The sequence below is a fragment of the Cydia pomonella genome, chromosome 4 (assembly GCF_033807575.1).
Source record: "Cydia pomonella isolate Wapato2018A chromosome 4, ilCydPomo1, whole genome shotgun sequence".
Taxonomy (NCBI): Eukaryota; Metazoa; Arthropoda; class Insecta; order Lepidoptera; family Tortricidae; genus Cydia; species Cydia pomonella.
The window spans coordinates 8,794,969-8,820,420 of record NC_084706.1 but is presented as its reverse complement, the minus strand read 5'-3'; the positions used below and the strand labels follow the sequence as shown (position 1 = coordinate 8,820,420).

The following is a 25,452-nucleotide window of genomic DNA, read 5'->3' as shown; positions in this document are numbered from 1 at the left end:
TGTCTAAAGGACCTTAATCATTAATTGTTTCTATGGAAAAAGTCTACATTTTAAGATTTTTTTGATTGAAATGGGTTTTGCGTAGTGTGTTTATGCTAAGTTATAAGTTTCAGACAATTTTAGTTGAAAATAGTAGAGTTATATATATATATATATATATATATATATATATATATATTAAATGTATGGAGTCGGAACTAAATTTCAAAATACCTAAAGAACGTGTTTTATGTTAGTTTGATGATTATATTCTATCATAAATGATGATATCTTAGTATGTAGTTTAGATCAAAATTAATAAATTATCATCGTTTCCTATCATGGTTATTGCGGTTTAATATAAAAAAAATCTTATCTAGCGTGCACTAACAATGTAGTCACACTTACCTCATTTTGCTGGCAAAGTGTGACTCTGACTCTACTTTCATTAAAGATCTTAAATACCATCTATAAATCATCAAACTAACATAAAACACATTGTTTTCAGCTAACGTGAACCTTATAATATTGTTCCTTAGGGCACAGTTCGAAATCTAACTTTATGATCTTGATTTATGTGTTCAAAGTTAACTTTTACAAAAGTATGTCACACTTACCCATATTGACCTTATGCCAAAAAATCACAAATAATTCGTAGTATGACCATCTGCGAGGATATTACCGTATTTGTTGCGGTTCTTTAGGTATTTTGATATTTAGTTCCGACTCCATACATTAAAAAAAATATCATAACTACTATTTTCAACTCAAATTGTCTGAAACTTATAACTTTGCATAAACACACCGGGAAAAACCGATTTCAAATAAAAAAATCGTAAATTGTTGACTTTGGTTTTTGTGCTTTTTCCATAGAAAGAATTAATGATTTAAAAAAAAACCGCACCCGCGACGGATATATACATTATGCCAAAAAATCACAAATAATTCGTTGTATAACCACCTGCGAGGATATTACGGTTTGTTTAGCGGTTTTTGGGTAATAATGATTTCTTGTTCCTGCACCAGACATTTTTTTTTATAAAAATTCGTAATCGACATTTTTCATTCCAAATCGTCTAAAATTCATAGGTTACCATAACAATGCTGTGCAAAACCTATTTGAATAAAAAAAAAAACCATAAAAATAGCAACTTCAGTTTATATGTCAATGAGAGCCGAATTTCAGCCCACAGTGCGCCGCTCCAATTTGACGTCTTTCTTCATAGAACATCTTATGTTTCATGTGCGGAACTGTGGCGAAACTTCTCTTTCGCTCTTATGGAATGATTCAATGTACTAAATCTTTTTTCATAGAGTGCAATCCAAAGCGCTCCGCTTCGCGCGTTACGTATGAAATTATAGCAGTAGGCGAGTAGTCATAGGCTGTCTTTGAACTTATATGAACTACAATAATAATAATTCCTTTTTTAAGTATTATTGACTTGTTTATGATAAATATATTAATTATGAATATGTAGTATTATATTAATTAGGTACTATCATTTCATTATGATTATTAATGGGAGTGCACTGCACAAGCGCTCCTTTAAGGGCGAGTTGCTCGTGCTGTAGGGTGTCTGTGTCTGATTGAGCTGTACCTACATTTGGTATCATTCATCGTCATCATCTCCATGCGGTTATAATGACGCAGTCGTTGGTGCATAGGGCGAACTAGACGGCGACAAAATGCAGCCACATCATATCATACACACGGTGTAACACGACTTAACACGAGGAACCTGAAAGATTTTAACCACGCATTCTGAGGCCAAAAGAAGGAATAGTACATTGTGCAACGAGGGGGGGGGGGGGGGGGGGCTAGTAACATTTTGTAAGCGAGGTTTTTAGATGCACGACAGCCTCAGGCAAAATTACCCCCGGAGTTGTACACAATATTTTTATCACACTTGCGAAGAAAAAACTACATTTTAAGCGAAATAATTCTTAAATACGGTGACATTTCAAACATTCGACCGCCATATTGTCATTCTTTGACAGGTTAGGCATCGAAGGCCTATCCGGCATTCAGCCACTAATGAAAATTATGTAAAAATATTTTAAACAGCTATGAAATTAATCAAATTAAATATTAAAATAAAGAATAAAAATAAATTATAAGAGTCAGTATTTTAAAAGTAAAACTCATTTATACCTACTGGGTTCGTATGAATTAGTGACACAATAAAAAAAAGCTATAACTCTCTCGGGAGTTATAGTTTTTTTTTCACAATCCATAATTCCTGCGGGAACAATACATGCCTTTTTCGAATGAAAAAATTTAATATATAAAATTTCGCCGAAAAACTATTTTTTTTTCTTTTTTTTTCATCTTTTTTAGGGTTCCGTAGCCAAATGGCATAAAACGGAACCCTTATAGTTTCGCCATGTCCGTCTGTCTGTCTGTCTGTCTGTCTGTCCGAGGCTTTGCTCCGTGGTCGTTAGTGCTAGAATGCTGAAATTTGGCATGGATATATAAATCAATAAAGCCGACAAAGTCGTACAATAAAAACTAAAAATTTAATTTTTTTTAGGGTACCTCCCCTACACCTAAAGTGGGGGTGAAATTTTTTTTTCGCGTCAACCCTAGAGTGTTGGATATCGTTGGAAAGGTCTTTCAAAACTAATAGGGGTTTTTAAGAAACATTTTTTGATAAAGTGAATATATTCGGAGATAATCGCTCCGAAAGAAAAAAAAAATGTGTCCCCCCCCCCCCTCTAACTTTTGAACCATAGGTCCAAAAAATATGAAAAAAATCGTGGAAGTAGAACTTAAGAAAGACATTAAATGAAAACTATAGCGGACATGATCAGTTTAGCTGTTTTTGAGTTATCGCAAAAAGTTTTCCCTTCATAGTAAAAAGCCTTATTTTAATTAGGTACTGATTATGCAAATTTGCCTATTTGTTTAACTCAGGTGAAAGGTAGCGTTTCATCCCTTGGTTAACAATTTACTATACTTAAAGCTCCAGTTTAGCTTATTGTGACGGAAGAGTAACTACGGAACCCTACACTGAGCGTGGCCCGACATGCTCTTGGCCGGTTTTTTTATTAATGTATCTATTTGTACATTAAAAGTAAATGTTATGGTAAAACTGACACTGAAAATAAATATTTACGTTTTTGACATTTATCAATAAGGATCAAGGTTATTTAGACTATGGCATCATCGCCAACAAAAAGGCGTTTTGCAGTAAGTTACAATAAGACGATTTTTTTTAATTGGTATTAACTCTGAAACTAGGCGAAATCCAGAAGTTTATATGTCATTTTATTCACTAAATGTAATCAGGAAAACACTGTTAAAATCTTTCGCTTTCCTCATGTGTATAGCGTTTAGGTTAATTAGAAACTTCTGCAGGAGTATTTGACAACTGACGAGTACTTGTCATAACAATATAGTTAGTTAGATTCCTTATTATATGTTGTTTTGCGTTTAGAATTCACTTACAATGTGTGCGCACGTGATCCGCCAAGGTCCCGCTGCACAGTATTGTTTGCGGTTCCATAGGCCCACATGTAGCGCGGAGGTTGAGAGTACATTCCAGCACAACAACTCTCTACGTAACTCTTTTTCGTTATGTACGGTCAACCAATTTGATTCCTAGGCCACTATACATAGAACCATGTCATAATGACTTCTACGACAGTGCTTATTGAGTGATGCATATCATGTATAGAGTAGTTAAAGCGACAAGGTTCTATAGTGGCCTAGGATTCAAATTGGTTGTCTGTACCTACTTCTACTTAACCCTTTACCCCATATGCAACCATATATGGCAGTTATAATCTTATAATATTCAACTCTATTGACAGGTATTATACTTCAAATATAAACAAAATATTTTTTATCACATGCGTTAAGGGGTTAAGTAGTTGCATATGTTGTAAACTAAGTTACAATTCAAATTATTATTATTTATTTTAATGTGTATTCCGAATTCCGCTAAAGAAACAGCAACATACCTTGTGCGTGGTATATTTACCATCCTATCTTTCTAATGATGACTTATCTAGACTCTAGATATGAATTAATATAAGTTATATACTCTATATTCTAGAGTATATAACTTATATGAATTCATATATGTATAAAATGGATGAGTGTAAGAGCGGTCGAATAGGTTGATAGTTGGAGGGTCGAATGGAGATTAAGTAAACTCAAACATTGCCGAAGATGTGTTGTATTCTTGGTTTACAAGTATATAGAGAGCGGGTAAATCTAAACATAACTTATTTATAGGCTATTATTAGCTCGCGCGCACAATATCGCCTCGTGTGTAATGACCAACTTAGCACACTTGTATCACAATGTACTTACTATTACGATACAAGTGCAGAAACCTATTCGCACGTGTATCGTACAACGTTTTACATTTCATATGGCTCTTTAAAGTTTCGACATATGCACGGAAAGTGCTCATTCCCGCACGCGTGCGGGAAAGTAGCACCATATCTACTGTTAAATAAATTATCTAGTTTTCTCTTGTGGAAATCGTTTCTCACGCATCAATGTACTACTAGTTACAACGACACTGTGAAATCCAACATTCGTAGTCTGAAAGCGTTAAGTTTGATAGTGACGACACAAATCTAATAAATCATGCAATTATGTTCACTGGATAAAATTCTAGCATTTGCTTTAGTTACCTACAGAACCCATTATGTCAAACCATTTTTAAAACAACGATATAGCACACTTTATTATTGTCCAGTGATTAGGACAATTCCGAGAAAATCTGTTCTTTACCCATCCCATTCGCAACGACTGCTGGTCTGATGATTTAGTGTTAAATATTGTGATATCGATGTTATGTATTCTGTAGGTGTATTTTTTATTATTATTAAAAAATAGCGATATATGTGGTGATAGAAGGTATGTCTTGATAAAAAGTGCTTATTATTAACACTTGTCTTTTGTTACAGCAACAAAAATTCGGGTGCGGCGATTACGAACCGCCGGCAAAACTGCAATGCAGTGGTATCGGCGGCGCCGGTGAGGCGCTCACCAAGTTCTCGGTGGAGATCGTGCAGCAGCTCGAGTTCACCACCTCCGCCGCCGACTCGCAGCCGCAGCAGATCTCCACCAACGTGACTGTCAAGGCCCTCGCCAACGCCGTCAAGACGTCCAACTCGCCGCCCCCGCAGGCACCGCCGCGCGTGCCCACGCCGCTTGACTGCGACCGCGAGTGCAAGGCCGAGTGCAAATCAGAAGTCGCCGAGGACGAATTCGTCGGCCTAGACGAATGCGCTGCAGCCTTAGAGCGCGATGCCGCCTCCGCGTTCCCCGGGCTGGCCGAGCTCATCGGTGAAGACGACGGCGACGATACTTTCGAAGATCTAATTACTGAAATTGCCGAGTATCCAGAGTTTATGAAAGATTTTGACCTGGACGGAAGCAGATACAACGGTCTAGGCAGCATGGAGCCTCCGGAAGGCGAGCCCGCGCCGCGGTACGGTGGCACGAGCGGTGAAATGTCGCCCGCTGCGCAGACGCTAAAGCACATGGCGGAGCAGCACCAGCAGGCGGCGGGCGGTGACTGGCGCTACCGCGGGTACAGCGCAGGCGGCGGCCCGAGCGCCGGCCCCGGCCCCGGCGCTGGCAGCTACCGCCCGCGGCCTTCGCTCGACCACCTACACATGTCGCAGCATCAGCAGCTGCATCTCTCGCAACCTCATCATAATCTTCAGGTACCTATATTACCTCGTCATATTCAAAGCGCTATCAAAAATGGCAGTAGGTGGTACTTTCCTTATTTCTATATTGTAATCGGGAAAGTAAAACTAACTATTATTTCTTCAGACATTCCGGTTGTGAGCTCCCAGTACCTCGGCTACGTAAAAGTGTCACTAATACAATTCACGAGGTCCCTATTATTACAAGATTATGGGACGGGATATACTGCTATTTTCTACTCAGGCGGTGTTTTTGGGCAGGCTAACCAAGAAAAAATATATAGTTTCTACAGACAAACACAATGGCTTTCGTTTCAATTTGAAATGCAGATTAGCAATATGCACAATGACCGAGGAGTAACCGGCGAGAGCGGCCAATTGAAGCCAAATCACTCGGTTCGATAATATTATCGAACTGTATAGCATTCCAGTATTATGAGCTCATGATGTTGTGTGCGAGACAAGAGAATTCACGATTGTTTAAAATACACCGGAAAACGTTTCAAAAGCGTGCAAAATTTTTATCCCATTTTGCGGTAGTAATTTGGTTGGACGTTGTTAATGTATTATAAAACGGCCAATAATAGTACATTATTGCAGAGGCCGGGAAAGGGCAATTCGTGGATGAGTTTCGATTTATGCCTCGCACTATATATGCCTTGGCAGGAACAGCAATTCGTGGATTCGTCTTCTTTGTCGGACTCCGCTTCGCGTCGTCCCATAAAATCGAAACTCACCCACGAATTGCCCTTTCCCGGCCTCTGCAATAATGTACTACTTTTATATGGACCATGGTCCCTAGGTAGTTAAAGTAATTGGAAGTCTTCTTTATTAGTTATTTTGTGACGTTAAAAGACATAAAAAACATGGGAGTCTGGTGTGGTATCGACCGGGCAGGCGGTGCGCGCGCCACGCGGCGCAACGCGCGAGGCAGTCTCCCGCCGTGCCGCCGCCGCCGCCCTAGCCACCGTTTTTCTCTGATACGACGAACCTAAGGATAATATATCTTTAATTGTTTATTATATACTACATTTTGTAATCGTAGTTTTTTTTTACTAATACAGAAGTTAATTAGTCGCACCTTTGCATTAATAACATCTGTAGCATTCCAATTGGCACATAATATTTGGATTTAATCTAAATTGGACACTAACTGTAACGCAATAAGAAGCAAATTAATCTTAGCACGTAAACTAAGCTATGCGGGCCGCATTCAGCTACAACCAATTTAATTATAAATCAATTTGTTTGCCAGTGCATCGCGCTCTTTTTAGACATTGTCTAATTAACACTACGACTAACAATCCTACGCGATCTTCCGATTCCATCACGCGACGATGACTGTACAAGTACAATGTAATTATAGTCGCGTATGCACGCATATGTTATACTACACATATGCATTTTCTCGGGGATTCGCGTGCATTAAGAGGGAAGAATAGCTTTGAGATCTTAATTTATTAGTTCGAACCGTTATTTCGAACGGTGCTTTTTCTAAGAAATTTCTATATATTTCGGAAGAAAACGGTTTCCACTAACTAAAACGTAATAAATTTGATGTCGATTGCTTCAGTTTTTTTTGTATTGTATATTTTTTTTAAATCGGAAATTTTCCGGTTTGACAATGAAAAACTAGGTTTAACCTAGTTTTTCATTGTGTCAATAACATATTAAAAAAGTCATGGAGAATGGAAAATATTTAGAAGTGGAAAAACATTTTTTCTTTTTGTATGGACGAGTACGTGGTATACTTCGCTTTTAATTAAGGCACTACGGAGACTAATGTATTGCATCTCGGCGTAGTCGTCATGAGACTAAATCGCGTCGTTTGATCGTACAATCGTTAGAAAATTAATAACCACTTTGTAAACATTCGCGTTAACACAAGCGGGTGTAATACGATAAACATATCATTCGAGTAGGTATATACGTCCTAATGTATTTTATTTTAGTATTTACTTTATTTTCGGATAAGACAGGTAAATAACGTCTCACAAATATTTGTCTTGAGGAAGTAGGTATTTCCTCGGGCAAATATTATCTCTTTTTTTTTTAATTTATAACATTGTCGTTGAATAGTGATTCGCGCACAATAAAACATCAACAGGTGTAATTGTTATTGTACAGTTGCGTGCGATGTTATGTTTGTGGGCGCGCAGATGCGTGGTGCCCACATGTTTGTCTTTCGAGCCCCTTCCGACCTAAGTTCAAGTTCCATTACCATTGCCCTATTTACGACCAATATGACTTGAGAAAACAGCTTATAGCAGGGATCGGAACCGGTTTTTTTGGAAAAACTTTGAAATAAACATATATTTCGGTTTATTTTATACTCCAAATATAGGACTCCGTTGTGTTTTTAGATAACGACTTCGTATTATTAGATTGCCCAATTAGAAATGAAATAATTAACAAAGAACGAAAAAATACCGTTTTCGTTCCCATACAAAAAATACCGGTTTCCGATCCCTGGCTTATAGTAACAAGAATTTTACCAGAGTGCATCATATAACAATTTATATTTATATAAAACAATATTTTTTTATCAGCTTAGAAAGTGAAAAGTACAAACTAACTTTAAAAGCCTATAAAAGACATTTATTGCTATCTATAGTACAACTAAAGACAATGAGCCTAATAAAGAAGGTTATAGATTACCTTACAGTTTTTCATTACGGACTCGGAGTTCTATTAATTAATTTACGGCCTAAATAAAAGTCGATTCTCGAGAGCAAATGCTGAGTGTGCTTATAATATTTAAAGAATCTTTAGGATCTCAACCTCAAATTCTGATATTATGATAATAACGGGACCAACTGTAAAGTATTGGCATACCATTTCAAACAAAAAATAATTTTCCAAATTGGTCCAACCGACTTCGAAAAATCGGAGAACATAGGCATATAAAAACAAAGATCCCGTTGAATTGAAAGTCTTTCTTTGAAATTTTGAAGTCTGGTAAAAATGTAGGTAAAGCTAATTTTAAGTTTGATGCGTCAAGCGTCATGTCTATTGTAACTTTTAAAGTATAACTTTGATAATTGGGAGCGTGCACGACTGTCACGCAACCTAGTGTCCGCAAGTCTAGGGGAAAACGTCAATTCACTACATCTTATAAAACTACTCCAAAACTAAAAACTAATGAACGGATTTTCATACGACTTTCATCTATCAATAGAGTGATTCTTGAGGAAGGCTTAAGTATATAACTTGTTAAGGTTTTGTGTAAATTGTTTGAAATATAACGATGTTGTCGGAAAAAATCACGCTGGCTAGGAGCTTTAATCGAAAACGCTGCCGAATCCGTTTGAGCTATAACAACACAAGGTATGGTAGGGTTGTTTCTCATTCATAGGTCTACAAAAAAGTCCGCGATGTTAAATGTCTATCTTTTAAGGATAACTTACTATATCCATTCTTAACTTCTAGAAAAAGATCACGTAATATGTGGCATTTGCAAAGCTATTTACATGGATACATTATTAACAATTATCAAAATAAATACGTTATTTATATTAAGCATTTCGTACAGATTACAATGGTCCCTTACACCATTCAATTTAAATGAATATTTCAGGAGTAATCGTAAATCAAAGTTTCATTCGAGCCATATAATTGCACGAAATGTTAAAGACGCTATCCGCAGTTAGTTCAAATTTTTACCACCTTATGCGCTGGGATCGCTTTACTTACCCCCACCGTGCACTTCGCACGGTCCCAATAGGTACATAGTTGCTACACAACGCAGCTTCGACGTTAGACTTATAGCATCGAATCGGAATAATGTTTCGGTCTGTCTGTTCCTCTCGCCTCGGCATGTGTGTAGAGAACACGTGTGCAATGCAGGAAGCAATTGGGCCGGGAGTACTCACTTTTTGTTCCAGCTCGCCTCTCCTATTTGAGTGTCATCAGGGGCTGTCTCACCGCCGGAGCTCTGCTTTAACTCGTCGCTTAACATTTTTACAGGGTTATTAACATGTTACACGTCCAGCCCGATTCGAAGAATGATTAAGACACGTTTAAGATATTGGAAAGATCTTTAAAAGATCGATAACTGAACGACATGTCAAGATTGACGTTTATGTAGATTCCGCTGTGATCCCAATATGATCTATTTACGATATTTCTAACGTCAAAGTGACGTTGGTTGCCCGAATCGAGCTGCTTCTGTCAATTATACGACATGTAAACGATATCTAAATGAGAACTTATCTAAACTCGGACGTCGGACTCGCCTATCGAGAGTTCCGTACTTTTTAGTATTTGTTGTTATAGCGGCAACAGAAATACATCATCTCTGAAAATTTTAGCTGTAACTATTACGGTTCGTGAGATACAGCCTGGTGACAGACGAACAGACGGGCGGAGGGACGGACAGCGGAATCTTAATAATAGAGCCCCTTTGGGTACGGAACCATAAAAAGAGAAAACTACAACGTTAAAGTTATCCCTCAAGTTACTGCACAATCCTGTTAATATCCCGTAACCCTGAGCAAGATGGCTGTGCGTGACCGGGATCGCGGATATCATGTTTAGAATTTTAATATTTTGTAAGTTTTAACAAAATAGTAATAGATGAGTTCTATCAAACATAATATTGCTCATTTTAGAAGCTAGTTTCGTATTTTTAAGTTTTTGTGCAAAATTGTTACAAATTTTTAAAGTGCGTTAAATTTATATGGTCGTCATTTTTAGGGTTCCGTACCAAAAAGGTACAAAAGGAACCCTTATGGTGCGACTCTGTCCGTCCGTCCGTCCGTCTGTCACATTGCTAAATATCTCGAGAAGTAAGCTATCGATTTGAAATTTGGAATAGTAATGAATAACGCTAACCCAAACATATTGGATGTGTAATTTTGTTACCTATTTTATTTGTATTAATTATGGAAAATTCCCAATATAAAGAGGGGGCAAAATTTCAAAGTCTAGTTACTAGTCAAGTGGGGTATCATTTGAAAGAGCTCAAATTGAACATTACAAAACAATTTTTTTTTCATAGTGGAAAAAAATTGACTGAAGGAAAATGTGAAAAAAAATACCATCCTCCCCCTCTTATCTCCGAAGTTTACGAATGAAAAATTAAATTTTTTTTACATAATAATAACATTGTCATAAAGATTACAGGAAAAATAAAATCAGACCTCTAGCTTGATAACTTTTTTTTTAATTAACAAAAAACATTTTGTAATTTAATCCCGTTTGCGGGTGTTTATTATAGTTGAAATTCCTATGAGATTACACTAAAGGCATCATCTTTCAAATAAAATAAAAATTATTGAAATCGGTTCACATGATAAAGAATTATCCCTAAAAAACCAACATACATACAGATCGCACAAATTAGTTAACCAATTCGCCCATAGATGGCGCTGTACATAATTATACAAATAGTATACTTCTGCTCAAGTCTTTCATGAGAAAATTGAAAGTTTGTACGGAACCCTCGGTGCGCGAGGTAAACGACCTCGCACTTGACCGGTTTTTTTTCTATAGGGCGATATCAAATCAGGGTTCGACTCGATGAAGTTTCTAGACAAAGGCCTCAAGATTGCGTTCAAAAACTCTGTTCTCTGACTACTCGACCGAATTTCACTTTCCCATACAAACGGTTTTTCGTTCTCATTTAAAAACTACGTGTTGGATAAGTTGGATTGTCATTAAACTGCACGTACAATGACATAAGATATAAATAGTCCTGTAATTAGTTTATATAGCTCCAGCTTTTTGAACAAACCAAATAGAGCGAAATCAAGTTTTGTATGAAAAATTTATATTCGCTGTATTTTTTAACTATGGTACCTAAAGCTATATAAACTAATTACAGGCGTAGATATACCTTATTCTATTGTAAGTACAAAGTTTTGGAGCAATCTAGCTAGTCGTTTTAAAATGAGATAGTAACTATTTTTGTATGGAGAACTGAGCTTGCTGCGGACTCTTAATGACCAAAATCGGATAGGGCGTCAGAGCACACGGCCGTGTGTTTTTACGTCAGCCATTTTAAGTCTCCAGACATCCGTACCAACATTTTCAATTCTTATAATATATCGAAGTATTTGTCCTACCGGTTCTTGAAGGACACTATGTGGCTTGGATACGTATTAGTAGACTTATTGCAAAACATGTTTACTTACATTCAAACATTCAAATATAATGCCAAATATCCTTAATATACATTCACTTTTACTTCCGAATAGCAATGAACATAGTATACATTTGATGGCCCTGTGTCGTAGAATAAACGTATGTATTTTTGGAAGCGGACCGGTCGCTTTCGTTTCACACGGGAGCGATCCTTACCTGCCGAGTGATTGCAATCCTCGGGTCATTTGAAGCGATGAGTGATCAGATAAGGTGCCGTTAGGTTGTCTGGCTTCACAATGCTCAGCTTGTACCAATCGCCTCAACATAGAGCGCGAGTCACAAAAATCGCGGGTGCCGCGGGAGCGGGGCGGAGCGCCGGAACAGGTTTCTCGTGTCGCTGGGCGCTTCACCGCCTGTCGACGGCGAGCCAATCTGTCACACCTGTGATCTACAATCCACAATTCATCTATATTTTGACGCCTAATTAAATTACTCAATTTATTCACAAAAACATTTTCTGTATAATGTAAGAAGCCGAATAGGTATACTACGTATTTATTATACGACGCTATGGCGGAATTTGCCTATTCATCGCAATCTACGAGGTAAAGATAGTGGTAAACTTTGCTATCACTACGCTATCTAGCTATACGTGGTAAAGATAATGGTAAACATTGGAATTTTTTACCCGGTTAGGTCTTCAAAGTTTGTAGGATGAATGATAAAATTATGATAGGGAATTTGACAAATATCGTTATTTTTTTAAGTCTATGTAGAAGCATTATGTAGCGTCATATTTTCTAGAGGATTGTTAACAAGCTGTAATTATAAAAAATAAGACCCGACTGCTTAAAAACACTTTTTAGTTTGAAATGTTCATTTCCCAAGCTTTCATTTGATACCCATATTGCTATGATAAGAAAAAAACACGCCCTCCGCCACCTTTTTTTTCAATTGCGGGCGCCATTTTTTAAAATTATATAGCCTATGTCACCACCACAATTCTAACGAATTCAACGACCTCTCATATATTATATTATCTTATACCTTTAAACGAGCAATTCTTGTATATATATATATGTATATATATTTCTGTGATCTCGGAAACTGCTCTAACGATTTCGCTGAAATTTGGTATATGGGGGTTTTTGGGGGTATACAATCGATCTAGATTAGTCTTATGTTTGGGAAAACGCGTGTTTTCGAGTTTTCATGCGTTTTTCTTTCGACGCAGAATATGGTCGCTAATTTCGTATTGACGGCCACTGTCCGTCTGGTCCAGCGGGTTAAGACGCGGACTGCTAAACGAGTGGTACGGGTTCGAATCTCGCCCGGTGACTAACTTTTTTATATGTTCAAGTTTATATATATTTTTTTAATTTTTATTGTTTTATACAAGTTTAATTTAGTAAAAAAATGTAGTTAAGATTATCACCTATAGACCACCATATTATAATAAATAGTTATAACCGAGCAAAGCTCGGTCGCCCAGGTACTATATTGTTTAAGTGGACATGCATACATACACAAGCTCGTCATAGAAAAAAATTACCCTTCTTCTGACTGGTAAAAAGAAACCACTTCTAAATATATATAACCGGCCAAGTGCATGTCGGGCCACGCTCAGTGTAGGGTTCCGTAGTTACTCTTCCGTCACAATAAGCTAAACTGGAGCTTAAAGTATAGTAAAATGTTAACCAAGGGATGACACGGTACCTTTCACCCGAGTTAAACAAATAGGCAAATGTGCATAATCAGTACCTAATTAAAGTAAGTCTTTTTACTATCAAGGGAAAACTTTTTGCGATAACTCAAAAACAGCTAAACTGATCATATCCGCTATAATTTTCATTGAATGTCTTTCTTAAGCTCTACTTCCACGATTTTTTTCATATTTTTTGGACCTATGGTTCAAAAGTTAGAGGGGGGGGACACATTTTTTTTTCTTTCGGAGCGATTATCTCCGAATATATTCACTTTATCAAAAAATGTTTCTTGAAAACCCCTATTAGTTTTGAAAGACCTTTCCAACGATACCCCACACTCTAGGGTTGAAGCAAAATAAAAATTTCACCCCCACTTTACGTGTAGGGGAGGTTCCCTAAAAAAAATTAAATTTTTAGATTTTATTGTACGACTTTGTCGGCTTTATTGATTTATATATCCATGCCAAATTTCAGCTTTCTAGCACTAACGACCACGGAGCAAAGCCTCGGACAAACAGACAGACAGACAGACAGACAGACGGACATGGCGAAACTATAAGGGTTCCTAGTTGACTACGGAACCCTAAAAAGAAGAAACTGACTGACTGAATGACATCAACGCACAGCCTAAACCGCTGGTTCTAGAGATTCCAAATTTGGCACGTAGATTCTTTAGAAGGTTTAGGGGTGGACTAAGACAGGATTTTTCAAAATTCACCCTCTAAGGGGGTGGAATGGGGGTCCAAGGTTTGTATGGGGAAACAAGATTAGTTAGACTATTTTATTCGAAACTTTACAAGAGTATTCCTAACGATAAATGAGTAAACACGTGTTTCAGGTTTTTGGGAATTCAACCCCTAAAAGGGGGAAATATGGCGACAAAGTCTAAAAATTAACATGGGTAATTTCTATGGTTTATCGGGTCGCTGATTACGAGAATAACAACGATTGTAAAATTAAGGAAGTGGACATGAAATACAAATCCCCTGTTGGGGTGCGATGGGGTTGAAATGACTAAATATCAATATGGGTGTCGTTTTATGGTTTTTGGGACGTTATTTACGAAAATGGCATTGAATGATTTTAAAATTGAATATTGTAAACATTAAAAATGTTGAAAGTATTTTTCCCAAATTGCGATTCAATCGGTCCATTAGTTTCGGAGCAAATCAGTTGTAACAGATAGATTGACGGACAGCCTTGCACGTGATCCTATAAGGGTTCTATTTTAGCTTTTGAGGTATGGAACGAGACCCGCGTTATCCTAATAGATATGACAGGACTGTTTCTCCCACGGTCAGTTCTATGTGGCGTGCTCCCGTGTAAGTTCACCTCAAAGTTTGGTTCTATTGCTATCACCTTCAAACATGGCAAAAAATGTTGTTCATAAGGAAGCACTTTAACAAGTCCAAAGTTGTTGAACACTTCATGCATTTTTCAGAACATAAATCTAATAATTGCGGAAAACATACATACCTACATGCGTTCATACAAACATACGGGTCAAACTGAGAACCTTTTTTTTTTTGCTTAGTACGCGGGCGAAGCTGCGGGCAAAAGCTAGTAAAGAAATATATAAACTACAAACTAGAGTAAACCCTCACAGCAATTAGTATTATTTACTATACACTCATCCACGACCACGAATGGTCATTGACGAAACCCGGCTTTTGTTAAAAATTTAAATGAAGCGCGAAGTAGTTTCATTTTAGTTACATTTTTAGTTCGGATGCCTCTCCATTGCGACTGTATATATCTTAATCAATCTAATAATTATGATATGAAAACAAATATCCCCACCCCTCAGCTTGTACCATCAGCCGGGAAAGTGCATGGGGAACTTTATCAATGAATTCATTCATAATTTCTCCAAGCAATATCGCAGCTCACTGTACAATTATTGTATATGCATTTTAATATAAACTTGAAACTGTTCACCTTAGTTATACAATCCAATATATTGATAAGAACTGTGGATTTATTCGTCTCATCAGAATAATCGGTCGTGAGCCACATCAAGTCCTTTTATAATCAATTGAATTATATTATTACACACACACACACATTTTAAAAACACCAATTTTCCAATACTTACTTTACGTATCTTACGCAATTGGTAATTTGCTTGCGCGTTTTCTCTTAATTAAAATGTGGTTGCTGATTGACATTGTTAATTTTGTTTTGAGAGTATTGTGTAGTGAGTGCTGTGAATGTTGTCTGAATTTAATGTTTTTAAATACGCGCAACATCCTTTAATCCCATGGATCAGTCTTTCTCTACATTATGTGATAGGATCATCTTTTCATTCTATTCAATTTTAGTACCACTTCATTTCCAGGAACTTATGAAGCTAATTCTGTGTAAAAAATATTTATCATAATGAAAGCTGTTAGCGTTTCAGTGTCACGGTAGGCCGACTTTTGCCGTGAGCAGTTGAGGGTATAAGTTCCTGATTGCCCATTTAATAACGTTTTTTTGTGTCAGGTGTCCGCGGCTCAGCACATGCAGGTGAGCGGCGTGGGCAGCGGGCACGTGTCCGTGGCGGCGCAGCAGGGCATGTACGCCAACTTCCAACACCAGCAGCCGAACTCGCAGCACCACCAAGGTAAGCAGTGTAAGCACATACTTCTGTATAAGAAGATCTGTGACGTCTTGACTCCGTTGTATGACAAGGTGGTAAATAAAATACAGATTATCAGGTCAGCCAATCTGCTCGCCATGACGCTTCCCAACGGAGTATTGTGTAAACGTCACAAGATCCAAGATCAGGGTGCCTAGCTAACGTGCCAATCGTTTACGCTTCGTTGCGTAGTTGGTCATCTCTCTCTATCACTCTTCCACATTAGTGCGACAGAGACAGTTGCGTTTCGTTAACTACGGAGCGTAAACGATTGGCACGTTGGCTAAGCTCGTGATATTGAATACAAATACGTTTATTTCATTAGTTTTTACAGCAGTTCATAGGTATAAATGTTAGGTAGGTAAGTATTCCATCTTAGGTACAAAGAGTAGGTAGGTAAATAATTAATATCGTTATGTAAAACACACAATAGTACATTGTGCAACGAGGGGAGTAAGTGAAATTTCGGATACGAAGGTATTCATGTGGTATGGTGGGAATTAAAGGCCCGAGTTTGCAATATTCTTACCCCCGGAGTTACACACAATGTTTTTCATCATACTTGCGAATAAAAAACTAAATTTTAAGCGAAATAATTCTTAAATACTACGGTGACATATCAAACTTTCGTCCGCCATTTTGTAATTTCTTGGCAGGTTAGGCATCGAAGGCACAGACCTATTCGGCATTCAGCCACGACTGAAAATTATGTAAAAATATTTTAAACGGTTGTTAAATGAATAGCGTTAAATAATTTTAAACATAAGTATTTTAAAAGTAAAATTCATTTTTGCTACTTGGTTTGTATGAATAAGTGACATCATTAAAAAAACCTATAACTCCCTAGGGAGTTATAGCTTTTTCACAATCCGTAACTCCCGAGAGAACAATATAGGCCTTTGTCCTTCAGTACACCTGCATGAAATTAGATCTTTATCGAGCAAGTGTGATGAAAAATGCCTTTTAAAGTCACCGTATTTGCACTTTGCGCGGCCATCTCGCCGTCATTGCGGCGTTGTTAGGTTAGTAATAAAAGTAATATTCATTTAAATGAAATGCTAAACTGATGACTCAATTCCGGACCGACGAATGGAATGTACGCTTACACACCTACCTAGCAATAGTTAGGTCGCGAGAGAACTCATCCACCCATTTTGTAATCGTCTCATCTTTCTTGTAAAATTCAAAACAAAAACATTGTGTGGTCGGTTTGTTTTTTATAACTCACGCTTTGTCAGTACGGTAGCGCGGATATTGCTAGATGCGTCTGTTGTTAGAGTGTTCGAGTACGGGCCTTAGAGACGACGATGTAAGGGCGAGCACGTGTAACATAATTATCATCGTTAACCAAAAACTTCTCATTGTAGACTCAAAACTCGAGATCTTTAACAACGGCATAGAAATGTTATTTTAATAATGGTTCGCATGCGGCTGGGGCACGCTTAGCAATGGGTGTTACAGGAGACGTTTAGCGCAGCTTATACGTAAGTGTACAGTGCAGAGTGTGCAGCGCCCGAGGTTGACGATCTGCGAGAATGCGCCAACCGTCGCATAGCACCAAGCGAGCAGTGATGTAGATTGACGCATCTGCTGCATTCGATAAAACCACTTCAGATTGAGAAGGACCAAACCGTAGCTTGAGTATATGATTGTAACTGAACGTTTAGGTTAAGATGAACGAAACAATGTGTGACTATTAACTGCGACTAACACACTGCCTTAATGTCTTTTTGATGTATGTATTTGTAAGATGTTTGTCTTAATATGTCTTTTGATGTATGTATTTGTAAGAAAGGGATAAAACATAACTAATTGAGGCTTGTAAAGTTTTATGAATTACAGGCCAATTCCAAATGATGCCATTTAGATATCATTCTAATGTCAGTGTACGTTCGACTTGGTCTGTAAGGGGGTAACTTGTCAAGGCACGCGCATTTTGCGTCACCCTGCGCACGGAATGATGGAATGTACAATACCTATTTCAAATAATCATTGTAAACAAAAAGTCTCGAACAGTAACAAAAAAAAAAAAACAAAACAAAAGAGTATCTAAACGTCAACAATAGTAACCCAGATAATCTTATGTTATTTAGTATTTAATTAAATAAAAGTATGTATTTATTATTTAAAATTTAAAACAAGGCCCATATTACAACTACCTTACAGACCAACATATATACCGTAAAATGGGCTAAGTAGGGACAAAATCGAAGTTCAAAACTGGATAAAAGTTCATTTTTATATGTGGCACATTGATTTATATACAAAAAAGTGTTCAGGATGTATGAATTTTAGTTTGCCAATGATAATTTGTTGTTTCATTTCTTAGTTTCAACTATAAACACGTAATAGTAGGCGATCCCAGCTCACCCCGTAGTTGGGGTTAGAAGGGATGGCAATGGGGGTGAGATAGGAAAATTGCTCAGGTTGACACTGTCGGATTATGACAATAGCTTGACTTGTCAAGAGAATATATATTTTTATGTAGCAATAGTTATTTGTACAACAAGAGAGCAAAGTTTGATATTTCTTCGAGTGCTTGTTACGCGTACTCGCTACGCTCGTGAATCTATTATAGAATCTTTCGCTTGCACGGGACTCAAAAGCGCACGAGATGTAAATAACTTTGATCTCGTGTAGTACACAAAAATTTTCACGTCAGTCAGCCATCAAAAAATACAACCTGAAAAAATGTAATCCAGACGGACGGATCACTATTTCACTCATGTTTTCTGAAGGTATTCTAACAATTAAATTTAATTACCGTAATAAAACAAAACGAAAGAAATTTCAATAAAATAATACGAAAATAATGAATTAACGAACATCAATTGACAGTTCAATCGACAACTTTTTTTTGTAAAAAAAAAAAACTAAGATCCGGTCCGAATTGCGGATACTACTATTTGTCAACTATAGTAGAGATCGTTAAAAGTAGTTAAGTAGAATTATTTACTGCGTAACAATTGCGTAAATTTGTATAAGTTCATTGTTTTGATTGTATAATAAAATACGTAAAATATGGTGTTTTTATTAAATTTTAAACTTTTATTTCATTAATTAATTATTACGAATGAAGACTCGTAGGGTGTTTTGGAACGATGCGGACTGACTTATTTCGGGGGTCTATTATAAACCGTCAATATACCGTTGAATTACGTATGCACTTTTTTTGTCTCTTTCTTTTTGCTAATGACGTGAAAGGGATAAAGACAATAGAATCCAAATATTTCGAACTTGTATTAGGCCCCGCACGTTGAAATGACATTCGAATCTAAAGGTAACTTGAATGTTATTTTGTCTCACTCGGTGAGCAAAATGCGATTTTGCTCACTGTTTTTAAGCAGCAAATTACCCTTGTTCTAGCTGCTGACGTGAAAAAGTATGTTTTATTTATGCTCCTACATTTTTATGTAATGATTGACTTTGATGTATGATTTAATGTTTTCTGAAGTTGTGGCTTTTCAAATATTATATGTAAACTCACGAGTTGTTATAAAAGTACAGGATAAAAGTTGGCTAAACACTCAGTAATAGCCTGTATTACTGTATGAAATAAATAAAAGGCACAATGTTTATTTCATTTGCAATTTCTTCAACTCCTGCGACACTTCAATATTTTTAGAATAATATTTACCATTTTATCAAAATGTAAGGCACTTTTGACTACTCATGTACATTGACAACCCTGAACTACAAACACCAACTGCCCCCTCCATCATCCCGGTACACCCCGAGAACGATTTACAGTAGATCGCAAGTCGGGAAGTGCAGGTAAGCAAGGCGCAAAGGATAAAAAAAAAGAAGCCCATGTCTTGCGGCTTTTTATAGCGAATCCGAAGTTATCGTCCCGTGATGTCGCAAAAAAGGTCAAAATGTCGCAGTCATATGTACAGAAAACTAAGTCTAGAGCTGGATTAAAGTCGTTCAAAGCACAAGCTGCACCCAATCGCGACGCTAAGCAAAATCTGTTTGCAAAACAGAGATCACGGAAGTTGTACGACAATTACTTGACAAAATTTGGATGCGTTGTATTGGATGATGAAACATACATCAAAGCAGACTTCAAGCAGATACCGGGGCAAGTATTTTATATTTCTAAGAATCGTAAGGATGCCCCAGAAGATTGCAAGATAAAAAAGAGATCGAAGTTTCCAAAAGAAATCCTTTTATGGCAAGCTATTTGTAGTTGTGGTAAAAGAAGTCGTTCATTCGTAACAACAGGCACAGTAAACGGTGAAATCTACAAAAAAGAATGTTTGCAAAAGCGTCTACTGCCCTTTTTACGCAGTCATAGCTCACAGCCATTATTTTGGCCAGACCTTGCGAGCTGTCACTACTCTAAAGCAGTAGTTGAGTGGTATAAACATAACGATGTCGCAGTGGTACCTAAAGAGTGCAATCCTCCAAATTGTCCTGAACTGAGGCCAATTGAAGAATATTGGGCAATTATGAAAGGAATTCTAAAAAAAGGACCGGAGAAGTTAATTCGGCAGCTGAATTGCAAAAAAAATGGAAATGGGCTTGCAAAACATATTCTGACAGTGCTGTGCAAGACTTAATGAGCCGGATTCAACGCAAAGCACGCAGTATGGCATATAGAAAGCAAATTTAATAATTGTGTATATTTGTAAAAATGGTTATTATTCTAGTAAATAAATGCAATAAAAATTTCCTTAAAATATGTTCCATTACATTTTTATTTTTGTTACTTTATGTGCCCATGTTTTACTGTGTTCAAGCTTTATTGATAGTGACTGTGCATAGAATTCCCTGGGGAAATATGTGGAATTTTTCTTAAGTCCTATACATCTCGGGTTTTCCTTATTGCTTTGCTTTTAGAGTTTGGTTCGTTTGTTAGTTTTAGTAAAATAAGTAACTATAACTCCTGCTTAATTTAAACAACGTCACCGGGGTCTTATGTTATAAAAGACTTGTAACCTGTTCTAACATAATATGGTCCCTGCCATTGGCTAAATGCTTATATATTTTTTTATCAATCTATTCCTAGATGACAATCCTACTGATCAAGTCAGTCCAGTGGTTTGTCTTGGTTATTTAACTTCATGTAAACGATGCATTAGAGCAATATTTCTACTCTGTGGTTAAGATCTGAAGTGTGATATCGTTGTTGATTGCAGGCGGTGGAAACGACTCATACTCGATGTCGCAGTCGCAGAGCATGAACTTCTCGCAGGCGATGCGGCCGCGGCCCGCGCACCCCGCGCACCCCGCGCAGTCCGCCGCGCAACCGCAGCAAGGGCAGCAGGCGCCTATGGGTCAGTACGCGACTACTATAATTACATATATTGCTCTAACCACTGGATAAGATAAACTAAGCCACATTATATCTAAACAGACGGAGCGATAATACATAATATACATATTAATTTACCGTACGATACCAAAATACACACACATTTTACCACTTTGAAGGTGTCTCTCGCGCAAACTATTCAGTTTAGAAAAAAATGATATTAGAAACCTCAATATCATTTTTGAAGACCTATCCTTAGATACCCCACACGTATGGGTTTGAAGAATTTTTTTTTTGGGTTGCAGTTCTAAGTATGGGGAACCTCCAAAATTTATTGTTTTTTTTTTCTATTTTTGTGTAAAAATCTTAATGCGGTTCATAGAATACATCTAATTACCAAGTTTGAACAGTTTCAGTTCAGTTTAGTTCTTATAGTTTCGGAAAAAAGTAGCTGTGACTTAATCGGACAGACAGACGGACATGACGAATCTATAAGGGTTCCGTTTTTTGCCATTTGGCTACGGAACCCCAAAAAGGTTCTTATTTCCGGCAGTTAGTATGCTATGCGTTTATTTCTGTATAGTATATACATTTATATAACATTTCGTTACTTTTACTACAACAAAATAACGCACAGCCTTAGCCGTTGAAAAGACGAGTTTAAAATTTGGATAAATTATTGAAACTAATATCGTTGACTATATAATGAATGTACATAATAACTTTCGTAACATTGTCACTACGGTTTGATTGCAGGCGTAGCCGCGGCGGGTATCTCTCGCGAGCAGCAAGCGAAAATGTTGCAGCAACAGCAGCAGCACATGCTGCGCGCACAGCACCACCAGCAGCAGCAGCAGCAGCAGCAGCAGCAGCAGCAGCAGCCGCAGCAGATGCGGCCGCCGCCGCCCGAGTACAAGGCGCGCTTCGCGGCTCCCGGGCCCGCCGCGCCGGGCGGGGGCGGGGGCGCGGCCGCCGCGCGCCGGCCCGCGCCGCCGCGCGCCTTCCCGCCGCACTTGCCGCGCCAGTACTCGCCCGACTGGCGCCACGCCATGCTGCAGCAGCAGGCGCGCCAACAGCTCCACCACCAAGGTCAGTGCCGCCGCGCGCCTTCCCGCCGCACTTGCCGCGCCAGTACTCGCCCGACTGGCGCCACGCCATGCTGTAGCAGCAGGCGCGCCAGCAGCTCCACCCCCAAGGTCAGTGCCGCCGCGCGCCTTCCCGCCGCACTTGCCGCGCCAGTACTCGCCCGACTGGCGCCACGCCATGCTGCAGCAGCAGGCGCGCCAACAGCTCCACCACCAAGGTCAGTGCCGCCGCGCGCCTTCCCGCCGCACTTGCCGCGCCAGTACTCGCCCGACTGGCGCCACGCCATGCTGCAGCAGCAGGCGCGCCAGCAGCTCCACCCCCAAGGTCAGTGCCGCCGCGCGCCTTCCCGCCGCACTTGCCGCGCCAGTACTCGCCCGACTGGCGCCACGCCATGCTGCAGCAGCAGGCGCACCAGCAGCTCCACCACCAAGGTCAGTGCCGCCGCGCGCCTTCCCGACGCACTTGCCGCGCCAGTACTCGCCCGACTGGCGCCACGCCATGCTGCAGCAGCAGGCGCGCCAGCAGCTCCACCACCAAGGTCAGTGCCGCCGCGCGCCTTCCCGACGCACTTGCCGCGCCAGTACTCGCCCGACTGGCGCCACGCCATGCTGCAGCAGCAGGCGCACCAGCAGCTCCACCACCAAGGTCAGTGCCGCCGCGCGCCTTCCCGACGCACTTGCCGCGCCAGTACTCGCCCGACTGGCGCCACGCCATGCTGCAGCAGCAGGCGCGCCAGCAGCTCCACCACCAAGGTCAGTGCCGCCGCGCGCCTTCCCGACGCACTTGCCGCGCCAGTACTCGCCCGACTGGCGCCACGCCATGCTGCAGCAGCAGGCGCGCCAACAGCTCCACCACCAAGGTCAGTGCCGTGCGCCCGCCACCGCCGACTCGTCAATCATTACCGGACCGAATATCGCTTTCTCAGCATTTCCCGATTAGTGCTCCAAGGAATTGTTAGGATTAATCCCTGCCGCTTCTTTCCCCACCTCTAAGGTGGTTAGTAGTCCTGCGTGCGTTTCTTCCGAAGCTTCCTGCTTCACACGGCTTTACTGGGGAATGAACAGTAACCTGCGGTATATCTGGGCCTTCGAACCTTAAAGTACGCTTTGGACTTCAACCTTAAAGACCGGCAACGCACTTACAACACATCTGGTGTTGGATCTTACATACAAGGTGCCTGCGATGTCCTTTACCCTGTGAGCTTTGCGCAATCTTATATACAGCGCGCCTGCGGTGCCCTTTACACTGCAAGGTTTGCGCAATCTAACATACAGGGCGGCTGCCGTACCCTTTACATTTACACTGTAAGCTTTGCGAGCTCTGCCATACAGCTTTACTCTTTACACCGTAAGCTTTGCGCATTCTGACTTACAGGCCGCCTGAGGGGTGTTTTTTACATTGTAAGATTTGCGAGCTCTTACACATACAGGGCGCCTGTTCACGTTGTGTTGGACGTTGTGTTTTTAGGAAAACTTGAGTTTAAGCAGATATAACAAAACACGTGAGTTAGAAGATTTAGTAACTTTTTAGTACTTTGGAGGACAATTTCTCCCAATAGGTTGAGTTTGGGCAGCTAAAAAAATACGTGTCCGTTATTTTAGACTACTCTATAACATATATCAAAATGAATAAAATCTGAGTCGGACAGTTGGGTACCCTTCCTTGTTAGTGTGTTAGTTAGGCTTGTAAAGTTGTATTATAAAATTAAATAAAATATCTTTACTTCAGGCAACTAGATAAATACCCATAACATAAATAGCCCATAGATATATCTTAAAACGAATAGAGAAAAAAATATATTTAAAAAAAAACTGCAAAAACACGACATGTTTGCGTCATGTCATTAACCGTGGAACCGCCGCTACTGCTCACTTCGGCCAAAACTTCGGTCGCTAGACCTTCAATCAGAACGGACACCAAAAATAATTAAATTTTACATTGTGTCGAGATTCCAACTTCGCGACTCTCGGAACGTATCCGAACTTCACTCGTATATACTTTTCGATGTTATTGTAAGGTAATAATGTAGACATACAGCAACGTCGTCGGTGTTGCAGGATGCAGCAAATGGTTGGGTCCAGTCGGTGTAGTACGGCACTGGTTCCGACGAGCTGGCTTCTTTCTTTTCTCCATCTCCTTGAAGCCATCCTTGTCGTATCGCGATTCCTTTAGAGCCGGTTGTTGTTGATCCTTGTGAATAGGTTCACGAAGGCTCTGCACACCTTTCTTTGGCCGCTGTTTAGACTTGGGCACAGCAAACCGCTTAGCGGCAGTAGCGGCATCTTTGGACGCATAGGTATTTGTTTGAGTTTTTGCTGTCTGGTAACCCTGACCCTACCAAACCACCAGAAATATCATCAAAATATAGAGACACTATGTTCAAATATGTCAAAAAATTAGGAGTTCGACACGCCCGTGATAATGTCCTTGCATCGAATGGGTTACAAGTGTTTGTAGTTTATTGTATCATGTTATTGTTGTCATGTCCAGGCGGAGCATTCGGCTTGGGTGGCATGGGCGGCGTGGGCGGCATGGGCGGCATGGGCGGCGCCGCGGGCGCGGGTAGCGCCGCGCAGCAGCAGATGCAACTGCAGCACTCGCGCATACAACAGCAACTCCTGCAGCAACAGCAGCAGCAGAGGTACTTTACATGCACACTTTTAACCCTCTTATGACAGTACTTATATGTATAGATAAGTGTAATTTTTTTTTAACTAACTGGATTATTTCGACTCAGAATCACGAAGCATATGATTAAAAAAATATCCCAAGTTTTTTCATACAAAATTTATCTGTCAGTATTGTGACGTTCCATACAAAATTATCGGACATGTTTTTTCTTTTTACATCTATATTTCTCGTGATTCTGAGTAGAAATAACCTAAGAGTTATTAATTTTTTAAATAAAAGTAAATGGTAATATTTTTCTGTAAATGCATATACGTAGACGTGTTAAACTCGTTGTAAAAAATGTCGGTGGCATTTTGTTTCATTATTCATTTAATACCTATAATTCGTGCAAGTGGTATAAAAAACCGGTCTAGTGT

The 25,452-nt window shown here is 39.3% G+C and overlaps 1 protein-coding gene across 3 annotated transcripts in view; it reads left to right on the top strand.

The window, feature by feature from the left end:
- Positions 1-25,452, top strand: part of LOC133517020 (neurogenic protein mastermind-like) — an 84,250-nt gene that overhangs the window by 54,361 nt on the left and 4,437 nt on the right. Inside the window, exons 3-7 of one of the 3 annotated variants that reach the window (XM_061850127.1) lie at positions 4,903-5,667; positions 15,927-16,047; positions 21,204-21,341; positions 22,076-22,408; positions 24,902-25,046. In XM_061850127.1, coding sequence (XP_061706111.1) covers positions 4,903-5,667; positions 15,927-16,047; positions 21,204-21,341; positions 22,076-22,408; positions 24,902-25,046 — 1,502 coding nt within the window. Of the gene's footprint in view, positions 1-4,902; positions 5,668-15,926; positions 16,048-21,203; positions 21,342-22,075; positions 23,158-24,895; positions 25,047-25,452 lie in introns of all 3 variants that reach the window. The other 2 variants (XM_061850124.1, XM_061850126.1) reach the window with 2 other exon arrangements.